This window comes from Acinonyx jubatus, chromosome D3, assembly GCF_027475565.1.
Source record: "Acinonyx jubatus isolate Ajub_Pintada_27869175 chromosome D3, VMU_Ajub_asm_v1.0, whole genome shotgun sequence".
Taxonomy (NCBI): Eukaryota; Metazoa; Chordata; class Mammalia; order Carnivora; family Felidae; genus Acinonyx; species Acinonyx jubatus.
The window spans coordinates 56,717,690-56,729,760 of record NC_069392.1 but is presented as its reverse complement, the minus strand read 5'-3'; the positions used below and the strand labels follow the sequence as shown (position 1 = coordinate 56,729,760).

The 12,071-nt window shown below is 37.5% G+C and overlaps 1 protein-coding gene across 10 annotated transcripts in view; it reads right to left on the bottom strand.

Moving 5' to 3' along the window:
* The window catches only part of KIAA1328 (KIAA1328 ortholog), a 355,545-nt gene that overhangs the window by 62,667 nt on the left and 280,807 nt on the right, over positions 1 to 12,071 (bottom strand). For all 10 annotated transcript variants that reach the window (XM_053206692.1, XM_027068806.2, XM_027068807.2 and 7 more), the window contains one exon: positions 6,531 to 6,639. In XM_053206692.1, coding sequence (XP_053062667.1) covers positions 6,531 to 6,639 — 109 coding nt within the window. The remainder of the gene's footprint in view (positions 1 to 6,530; positions 6,640 to 12,071) is intronic.

Sequence of the window (12,071 nt, the reverse complement as noted above, 5' to 3'; positions counted from 1 at the left end):
ACTCTTAACAAAATAGAGAAGAAAATTTCCTCAGCACAATAAAGGCCATTTATGAAAAGCCACAGCTAACATCACAATCAATGGGGAAAAACTGAAGGTTTTTCTTTTCCTCTATGATCTGGTGTAAGGCAAGGGGGCTCACTCTTGCCACTTCTGTTCCACAAAGTACTAGAAGTGCAAGCAAGAGCAATGAGTCAAGAAAAAGAAAAGCCATCCAAGTAGTTAATGAAGAAGTAAAATTATCTCTGCAAATGGCATGATTCTATATGTAGACAACCCTACAGACTCTATAAACTATCAAAAAATCCTGTTAGAACTAACAAATTCAGTAAAGTTCTAGGATACAAAATCAATATACAAAAATCAGATGAATCTCTTTATACTAACAATGATCTAATAAAAAAGGAAATTAAGAAAAATTTGAATTTATAATAGCATCAAAAGGAATAAAATACTTGGGAATAAATTTAATCAAGGCAGAGAAAGATTTGTACGCTGAAAACTATAAAACACTGATGAAAAGAACAGAAGAAGGCATAAACAAATAGAAACATAGCCCATCTTCATGGATTGAAAGAGTTAATATTGTTAAAATGTCTATACTACCCAAAGTAATGTATAGACTCAGCAATCCCTACGAATATTCCAATGGCATTTTTCACAGAAATAGAAAAAACTATCTCAAAATTCATATGGAAACACAAAAGACTGTAAGTAGCTAAAATCTTGAGAAAAAAAAAGTTGGAGGCATCATATTTCTGGCTTTCAAATTATATTACAAAGCTATAGTAATCAAATCAGTATGCTACTGGCATGAAAACAGATAGACAAAGCAATGGAACATAATTAAAACCCTGAAATAAACCAAAGCATATGTACTCAGTGAATTTTCAACAAGGATGCCAAGAATATACAAGTAGGAAAGGATAGTGTCTTCAATAAATGGGGCTGTGAAAACTGGATATTCACATGCAGAAGAATGAACTCTTATCTTGGACTCTTATCTTACATGGTATAAAATAAAAAAACTCAAAATGGATTAAAGTCTTAAATGTACCATCTGGAATTGTAAAGTTCTGAGAAGAAAACAGGAAAAAAAGCTCTTTGACATTGGCCTTTGAAATGATATTCTGGATCCGATACCAAAAGCTCAGCAACAAAGGCAGAAGTAAACAAATGGGACTGCATCAAAGTATATAGGAAACAATCACAAACTGAAAGAAAATATTTGCAAACTATATATCTGAGAAGAGGTTATTATCCAAAAAAATATAAGGAACTCCTACAATTCAATAGCAAAAACAAAATCAAACCAAAAAACAGTCTGAATAAAAAACGGGCAAAGGACCTGAATAGACATTCTTCTAAAGAAGACGTAGGAAAATACTGTCTTTAAGACAGAGACAAGTTTAAGTTCTAGATTGCAGGGTATTTGAACCCTTGCAGCCTGGGCTTAGTGTAATGAGGTCCCAGTTTTCCAGTATTGCCAGCCTGGTTCCTCAGTCTCAACTTCAATGGGCAAAAAGTCTCCACAAGCTTCAAATCAGCTGTGCACAAATAGTTGTCTGTGAGCATGATTGTGTGCAAGCACACTATAGACAGCTTATCAAGCCGTAAACTCACAGCAAATTTTTCAGGACAATTAAGCATAGGGTTTGACAGCAAAGGACTGCAGTCATAAAAAAAAAGAACAAGTTTAGCTATTTTTGAGCTATTTTTTAAGAGCCCCCAAAGACGCTATTAAACCTTTGAAAATATGTACTCAAATATGTATTCCTACCCCCGCAACAAAAAGTAAGCTCCACGAAACCACCCCTCTCCAACATATCTAAAACACAAACAAAACAAAATAAAAATGTTCAACTCTGTGTTGTGGTAAAAAACTAATTTCTTTGAAAAAAGCTGGAGTAGAGAGGTGAACAGTACTTCCTAGAAATAGGCCAACTATAGCTCCAGCTCCCCAAATTCAGTAATTGGGCATAGTTTGGTGAGATCTGCTTTTCTCTCTTCACATCACATCTCTCTCTCTCTCTCTCTCTCTCTCTCTCTCTCTCTCTCTCTCACACACACACACACACACACACACACACACACACACACACACGAGGGCAATAGTATCAGCCTTAAGTCTTATGAATCAGGACACAACAGAAAGAAGCCTTTTGATTATGGAGCATAAGGCAAGCTAACACCTCGCACAGCTCCCCTAGGTGGGATATGTGTGACATTCCTCAGGCACTCTTGGTGGCCCAAGACCAAAGGAAAGGGAGAAAACAATGGTTAACTGATAGAGATCACAGTCATGCAGGACATATGAGTCTCCATCAGTTTACAAACGTTTTAGTAAATTACAAGAAAAAGGCAATCTAATCAATAAATAGCGTAATCTCCAGAAATGTATAGACTCAGTTTCCTGGAGCCCCAAGTTAACAAAGGCAAGAAGGAAATGGCAGGTAAAATTAAATTTCCTTATAACTTGCAGCCCATTGACAAATACTTGAGACAGGCAGAGTATAACATTTCTCCAGAAATTCCCTACTGTCTTCATGTTAATGCCTTACTAGAGGGAAAAACAACCCTAGCCTGACAATTGCTAGGCCTCCAGTATTTTAGGAGTCTTCTTTAGCATATGAAAGTGCTTCTGGAAAACTCCCTTTTGCCTTGACCTCCCCCAACTCCATAGTATATAATCAGTCCCTCCTTACCAGCCCAGTGCAGCTCTTTCTGCCCAAGGGTCCTATCCCCATGCTTTAATAAAATCACCTTTTTGCAACAAAGACATTTCAAGAATTTTTTCTTGGCTCTGGACCCCCACCAACACTCCCCAAATCGCATCACTTTTACTTTTTACACCAGGGACTGAGAATGTAATCCTGGTATATGCCTCTGTTTATCAGTTTGGAACAATTACCAATGAGAGTTGTCATATGATTGAGAGAGAGAAACTTCGCTGACATTTTAAAAAGCAACAAGATTTCTGTTTCACTGAACAATCCCACAAGATACTGTCTTCATTTTAATATAAAGTATATTAGATCTCCATACCTAGATAGAAAAATATACCCACATATAAAGAATATCCAGCTGTTAATATGCTTTTTCTCACTAAATTTGAAATAAAAAATTTGAAGATCCAAAGCTACATTAATGCAAATATCTGTCTGTTGCAAGTATACTTTTTGATTAAATTGGCATACATCAAGTACAATTAGAAAGGTTATTTATAACGAAGAAATACATAATTCTGCATCTTAATGGGGATGACAATTACAGCTGATGGTTGCTAATTAACATGACTTCTTTTGCTTTGGGTGTCAGATATTTCCTGAATGATCTTTCTTGGTGGCAATGGGCATACTTAATTCTGGAAGGCACAAAAGGGTTAATTATCAGTAACAGTTGTGCTCATAACAAATTAGTTGGTAACCTGACCAGCTCTGGTTTCACCTTGGAGACCAGAGGATCAAGTGGAATCTGTAAACTCTGACTCTGGGTCATGGCAGGAGAAGTATTTGTTGAACTCTCTGATCATAGGTGCACCCCCCACCAGGTGTTCAGAATGACAGGGAGGAAAGCCCTCTAGTCCTCTCTCCAGGGGAAGTGGGTTTGTGAGGTGTTACCTGTGCCAGTGAGGCAGAAATGCATGGCACTGTTTGGTGCCACAGCACCACGCTCTTGTGCCAAGATGACTGCCGCGCTCACTCTCTCGGACAGCTCAGGGGTGTGTGACCAATGCTGAAGGCCAGACAAAGAAGCACCGCAGCCCTCAGCACAGAAAACTATAAAGCCTCCTTTGCTTGTGCTGCAAATTATGTATTTATTTTGTTAGCATGAGATAGATGAATATTTCTACATATAAAGGTGCCCAGCTAAAATCAGGATAAGCGATATTAATGTCCTATGGTCAGTATTATTGAACCTTGAAAGCAATAAACTTTATGAGTCAATAAATATTACATTTGCAACATAGTTAACATTCCTTTACTGTCTCTAGCACTTATTACACATTGTAACCGCAAGTCTACAATACATTATTCATATTTGGGGTGTCACCAAGTGATGGATTGCTGCAGGAGAGGCTGTCCTTTAAATAAATCAACAAATAAAAATGCAAATGTTAACATTTTCAGCCACAACTTTTTCCATCTTGAATGGGGAATGAAAATTTCACATTATATTGACAGGCAGCAGAAAGAACAATTAACAGCCCACATTGTGAATGAGAAAGATGACTTTGCACGCCTGGTTTTATCACCTGCACATGGAACCATGTGAGACTCTTCTAGGTGTTAGTACTTATCAGAGAATAAACAAGAACCTTTTTCCCACCAGCATCTGTCCCACCCTCATCCTCTTTTGCAAGTTTTGAAAATTCCCAGAATTAAGGGTGGACAGGCTTTTACTCTTGTTCTCAGTACCTTCAAAGGTTTGTTAGGATGAAGAACTGAGTTTTGTCTTATATTAAGAGTTTGTGTGTAACTGAAAAGTAGTCTATATAAAATTCCTTTTCTACACTTTGAAATAAAAATAATTCAAACAATCCTGATTCTGAAGTCTGGAAAGCAACCACTGTGCCTTCCTGGTAACTGATTTTCATAGTACTGGATCTTTTTTTTCAACTCTGCGCTTTGTATAATAGACCTATGATATGCCATCATGCACTTCTAAGGATGAAGTCCAGTGTGTTGCACATCGTTTTTATGTAGCCAAGTACTCATTATTTAAGAAACCTTTGAGAAACTATATTCAGCTGATTTGCAGTATTTAGAACTAACAGAGAATCCTTTTTTTTCGGTGCGTAAATATGAGTCTTCACAGCAAATTTAACCTGGGCTTGTAAAATTGTACAAAGTTGATATGGTCCATTCAGAAAACGTGTGCTGAGAATGTTCTACAAAATTCTTACTGGGGAAATATTTTATTCTTCCTTTTCATGCTTCTCTCTAAACTGAAATGCAATCATCAAAAACACATTAAAGTAGCATTAAGGATCTCACTTTAATCTTCAATAGGAAAATTCACTAAGATTGAAAATCCAGACCATTTCTTTTTTTATTTTTATTTCTGAGAGAGAGCATGCATGCACAAGCAGGGGAGGGGCAGAGAGAGAAAGGGAGACAGAGGATCCAAAGTGGTGTCCGTGCGGACAGCAGAGAGCCCGACGGGTGGCTCGAACCCACAAACTGAGAGGTCGTGACCTGAGCCGTGAGATTATGACCTGAGCCGAAGTAGGACACTTAACCAACTGAGCCACCCAGGTGCCCCAGAAAATCTGGATCATTTCTCCTCTTTACCTGTACCTCCTCCAGAGGAAGCCTTCAAGGCAACTGAGATGGGCCTTTGAGTACAAGCATTCAGCCACATTGCTAAGTGGTCCAAGGAGGGAGCCCTCACAACATTTCAGAACGACAGCTCTCTGTGGGTACTTGGAAAATGCTAATAATGGCAGCATTAAAAATAAAAGAAAGGAGTAATGGACAAAGAATGTGGTAAACTGGTTAAATTTTCTTTCAGTTGAGGGTCACCTTCAAAATAAGGAGGCTGTCGTTGTCAACAATTACAATATTTAAGATGAAGGACTTTGGAGTCTGAAATGCTACTTTTACATCTTATTGGCTGGGTGACCTTAGACAAGTCACTCAATCTCTTAGTTTCCTAATTTTAGAAATGAGGATGATAGCAGTACCTCTTTATAAAGCAGTGATGAAGATTAAATGAGATAATTCATAAAAAGTGCTGGGTACATAATAGATGCTAATAGATGGCAACCATTATTACTGTCTTCTACATTAGAGTTATTTCCCCAAAGTTCTTTATAATTAAAATGAAGTCTTAAAATCTATATTCATCTGATAAGATGCTGAGAATTTAAGGCTCAAACAATAGTATTACCAAGAAACCCTAAACTATGCCTTTTTGGTGTTGATCTTTATATATTCAGCTTTAAATGAATAATATGGCAGTCGGCTTACTGGATGTAAGAAATTTTAATACCCTATTTCTTTCCTGAGTCCAGAAAAGGCTGATCAAACTACTAACTCTTCAGATGTTTCTAGTATCAGTAAATGTTGACAGACCCTTTAAAACTGTAATACAAAACCCACCATAATTTTCAGTATCAATTAATTCAATTAGTTAAACTTATAGTCAAAGTATATAACCATTCTGTGATAAATTGGGAAAGACCTACTGCTAAGCACATTTTCTGATGAATGATAGGATTAGCTTTGCATTTCTTTGGAAATCCTTGCCAATAACCAGTTTCAATCAAGGCAGGGCATGTATAAAGGAAAGGGCTCCATGAGTTCAACCTGGCCAAATCCAGATGCTTCCACATAAGGCCTTTCTTCTGAGTAATGGTTATTAAGAATTGTCAAGACTTTCCACTCCGTATTAAGTAGCTCCTCCCAAATGCTCTTACCTAAAGAATATTAAACCCCCTCTCTCAGCTCCTCCCGTTTGCGCTCTCTCTCTCAAAAAATAAAATAAAATAAAATAAAATAAACATTAAAAGAAAATAAACCACTTACCGGGAAGTGTCATGCTGCAGTGATGATGTGGTTGTGATTACAAGCTCCTTTTGGCTTCCTGTCGTCATAGGAGATGTGGACGCATCTTTTCTAATTCCTGCCAATGTCCCTGTATGAACAATAAAGGAATTAATTTGGGCTTTCACTAAAAGGAAATGGAAAAATCCATTCTGAGTAATATATTAAACATTACAAAAATCCCCAAGCTTGAAAAGTAAGCTATTTCTTTTCTCTGAAATGAAACAATGGCAGATGGAAAAACTCAGTGGGTTGTTTTGATTTTGTAAACATCAGAGATCCACAGTATCTTGTTTAAAAAAAGTACATCTGTGCAGTAACAGACTGGCTAGTGGTTTTGTTTTTAAACCTGATGGCCTGTCATCTTCCTGCTGATTTGAGTTTACTGTGAAAATGCCCAAGAAGGTAGATTGCTTTATTTTGTTCCCTTTCCCTATCCTAAGAAGAGATCTTTCTTCTCTTTGAGCCCAGGACTTTGTACCACCTAGGTCCCTAAGTTAAACCCAAAACATTCAAGGTAGGCATAAATCTTAAATATTTCTTTCAAAGAACTAGACACTGGGCTAAAACAAATGCCTGCTTGGAAGAGATGCTTACCTAACCATTCTAGGGCTGATCTGGTCTCTGTTCCTTTCTAATAAACAATGTTGAGTTGATAATTAGTTTTCTCCTCTGGAGTGCTCAATGAAATGGCATGGACAGAAAGGTTTTTCGTTTCTGTTTGTTTTCTAATTATTATTATTTCTAATGATATTATTTCTAATAATAATTTTCTCCTTCTCCTTTTCCTTCGAAGACTGTTAGAATCTCATTCACAGTTTTTCTTCTGGTTCCTGGGTAACAATTGTGTAGGCTGCTTAAAGAACTTATATGGGAAGATGTACTTTTTGTTTGAGGGAAGCGTAACTATTCAAGTAAGACCAAGATAGCTTTGATGTGTAGGGAATACCAGACCCTCAAATGCCAAGAATACAGTATGATAATTCTGGGAATGGCACCGTTCAGGTGTGACCAGAGAAAATCAGGTCTAGAGAAAGCAAGAGTCTTCTATCTACAGAGATTAGCATCAAAACAATCACCGTGATCCTTGGTATTCAAAAGCTATACTCAATACTAACTGTTCTTTATTATGTACTGAGGTGAAGGATGAACCACCTAAATGCACAATTCAGTCCTCTTTGTATACACAAGTTTGTGGGACCCTCAACCCAAACCAATACATTTTCATACTAGACATAAACTCCACCATTACCTATAGTGCATTCAGTCAGTAAATATTTAGCAAGTACCTAATCATGGGCAAGGGCTATTGCCAGGATTAAGCTCAGACTTAGTTTAGGGCAGGGGAAGGAAGGTGTGAGAGCAGGAACACGAGATACTCTAAACAATCTGGTAATCATAAATAACCCAAAGTATATAAGGTAATAACAGCTAACAGACACAACAATATGCTTAGTGTGTGCCTGGTACTTCTCTAGGCCTTTGCCATATATCATTTATCTTTTTTAAAAACAGCCTTATGGGGTGGCTCGGTGGCTCAGTTGAGCATCCGATTCTTGGTTTCAGCACCGGTCACGATCTCACGGTTCGTGGGTTTGAGCTCCGCATTGGACTCTGCACCCACAGCACAGAACCTGCTTGTGATTCTCTCTCTCTCCCTCCCTCTCTGTCCCTCCCCTGCTCATGCTCCAGCATGCACGCATAAATAAACAAATACACTTAAAACAAGCTTCATTATAATTTGAATGCCATAAAACTTAACCATCTTAAGCATACAGTTTGAGAAAGAGTAGATTTCTATAGCTTATGAAAGCATGGCCACAACCCAGTTTTAAAAATATTTGTCATGAGATTCACTTGTTTCTTTTTACAATCCAGGGTTAGAATATTTTCCCACAGGGGGCCTGGGTGGCTCAGTCGGTTGACAGGCGACTCTTGATTTCAGCTCAGGTTCTGAAATCACAGTTTGTGAGTTCAAGACCCACATCAGGCTCTTTGCTGACAGCACAGAGACTGCTTCAGATCCTCTGTCCCCCCTCTCTGCTCCTCCCCTGTTTGTGCTCTCTCTCTCTCAAAAAAATAAACATTAAAAAAAATGAACTTCTAACACATATTTTATAAAACTGAGTATTTCGTCACCCCTAAAATTCCCTTACGTGCATTTGTGGCCAGTCCCTTCTCCCTGTCTATTCTGTTTGTATCCGCATTCTAGCTCTCTCTCTCTCTAGTTTTGCCGTTTCTACAAATTAGTTATATTGATCCTCATAAAAACCCTTTGCAATAGATACTCAGTTTTATATCTCATTTACAGATAGGCAAAATAAGCCATAGGGGACTTACGTGACCTGCCCAAGGCCACAAAGCTACTAAATGAAGGAGCCAATATTCATGTCTAGATAATCTGATCCCAGAGTTTTTCACCATTAAGCTCTTCCACCATAATAAACAGAAAAGTCTGAGGAATTAAGAAGTGGAAGAGATCACATATCGCTATAGGATTTAAAAAGATTTAATGCAGGCGGTGGTATTGTGATAGGAAGGAATAAGGAGCATGGAATCAGCAAAAGCATTAAATTAGAAACCTCAAGGCTAAATATTTAATGTATTCAGGAAGTATTTATTGAGCATCACTACGTCCTTGTACCTTGCTAATCACTTTAAATCACTTTACATGCATTATCTCACTATTCCTTACAACAGTCCTTAAATTATATTATTGCCCTCATTTTCTAGATAAGGAAGGTCAAGCCCCAGGTCCAGTATCACACAGCTAGTAAGAACAAGGCTGGGTTTTGATTTTGTATGGCAAACTGATCTTAAACATTGTGCTAGGTGGCTCAAAAGTAAAACACAGCAGCAACAAACACAATTAAAAAAAAAAAAACAACAACCTGGTCTTTGGAGAGATTATTTTCGTGGCAGAACCTGGAATAGGTGGGACAGAGAGAAGGGAGGGAGGTAAAGCAGCTCACAACTCCTACAACTGTCTGGACAGAGTCCTGGGTGAGGTGAGGGGAGATTAATGGGCAAACAGGGATACGACCAACAGAAAGGGATTTGTGGGTGAGGTGAGAGGGAAGAAGAAATGCCCAGCAGTGAAAGAACATCATTATCTCTGTAATCACTACTATAGAAGACCTGAACATTATTTATTCTGTTTTGATATTTCTATCAAAAATTTGGTGGAGACAGGTGACATTTGATGGGGACAATTTAAAGAAGGAATTGTAACAGAGGGTCCAGGGACTTGCATGGCATCCATGGATACACTTTGGATTGTGAGTAACTTGTTCTGCAAGATTAGCAAACATTTCTAATAAATTTTCACTTGATAAATGAGCGATGTCTTGCAATACAAGTAGTATGTGATGCCCAAGGTCACATGATCACAACTGAGACAATGGTTCTTTTCTCTCTCTCGCTTCAGGATTGTGGGTGATCATCTGCTATGCTCAGATACTCAGTCTCAAGCAGTGGTGTTTGGCAAAAATCAGTGATTTTTCAGAATGTGGGAAGGTGCCCACAGCTGGCACTAGTGTATTTTTTTGTCACTTCAAAGCACCTATGGACAGTCCTTTGCTTTTCCATACAAAGGAAGCTTAGGAATGTTTTGCCTCATTCTAGGTCAGGCTGCCTGCAGATATAGACCTTTTCCTCTGCTGCCTTATTGCCAGTAACATTAAACATAGTATCTGACAAGAGTTCATTAATACTGTACTATAGTCAACATCCATTAGTGATAATGAAAGTCATTCTACATAATAACCCTCCTCTCTCTTGTCTCCTTCACACCAGCCACGAAGGTTTTCAAAGGTAAGTGCAGGTTAATTTGTTTATTTTTCTTTATATTTTGTATTTTCTTTATTATTTTATATTATATTACAATATTGTAATCATTTTTATATGAATATTTTTGGGTTGTGGAGCGAATCATCGGAGTTTCCATTATTTCTTATGGGGAAATTCACTTTGATATACGAATGCTTTGGATTACAAAGCATGTTCCTGGAATGAATTATGCTTGTAAGCCAAGGTTTTACTGTACTTCATGAATGTGAGACTCCGTCATAGCTGCAGGCACAATAATGTGTGTATATGTGCTCATTCATTTTTCTAAGGAAAAGAGCCATAGTCTTCATCAAATTCTAAAAGGATATGAGACTGCTAAAAGTTAAGAACGATTGCTCTAAGACATAGGACAAGCTTATTCCTTTTTCTTGATACTCTAAATTCTATTCCTTACTAAGTTTCTGGGAAGCTAAATATCAGCTTTTAATTATGTTCATTTCTCCTATACAATTTTATTTAATATTAAGCATATCAACAATTACATATAGTTATGCATATTCATAGAACTACACATCTCTAAATTTATACACACACACAAAGACAATATGCATTTAAAAAATAAAAGTGCTGTTAAGAATATTATCCATTAGGCTGATAAGTTTCATAAATATGTTTGAATATGTAAATAAACACATACATATATTTTTGCACACACAGAACTGAACATAATGGAGCATATCTTATTTACATCTAGGGGGGTCTATGTCCATCCATCAGTCAATATCTCATGGTAAAATAACTTCTTAAAGTTCAACTTTGAGGAAAACGCTGTTTCTGGGCCCTTTGTTTTATTTTGCATTTTAAACGTCCCTGAGTTATAGTATATATTCAGTTTCATTTAAAGAATAAATGACAGGGGCACTTGCATGGCTCAGTTGGCTAAGCACCCAACTCTTGGTTTCAGGTCAGGTCATAATCTCATGGTTTGTGAGATCAAGCCCCACGCTGGGCTCTACACTGACAGCATGGAGCCTGCTTGGGATTCTCTCTCTTTCCCTTTCTCTCTGTCCCTCCCCCGCTTGCATGGGTGCGTGTTCTCTCTTTCAAGATAAACTTAAAAAGAAAGACAGAATAAATGATAAAGAAAATACCAAAACAAACCCTTTGCAGATTAAGAAATAAAGTGGCAGCACTGCCACCTGGAAGCATCACTAACATCCATCCCTGATTACAACCTCTTCTCACTTCCAGGAGCCAGCTACTATTGTCATAATTATTCCCTTTCTATTCTTTACAGTTTTACCACTACGGTTGCATTTCAAAAACGTGACTTAATTTTGCTGCTTTTGAACTTTATAAAAATAGAAATATACTAATATCTACTCTTTTGAAGACTTCTTTTGCTCAATATTAAGTCCATGAGATTTATCCATGTTAATGATTTATGTAGCTGCAGTTTGTTTTCTTTGCTATATACTATTCCACTCTATGCATTATGACTTTTTATTCATTCTATTGATGGACATTTAGAGTATTTCTGGTTTGGGACTATTATGGAGAATGCTTGCTGTGGCAGAGGCTGCTAGTTACTCACCAAAATTCCCTTCTTCCTGGGCACGAGGTAGATTATATTTCCTTTTTAAAAAAATTTTTTTAATCTTTATTTATTTTGAGAGAGAGACAGAGTGTGAGCAGGGGAGGAGCTGAGGGGAGGGAGACACAGAATCAGAAGCA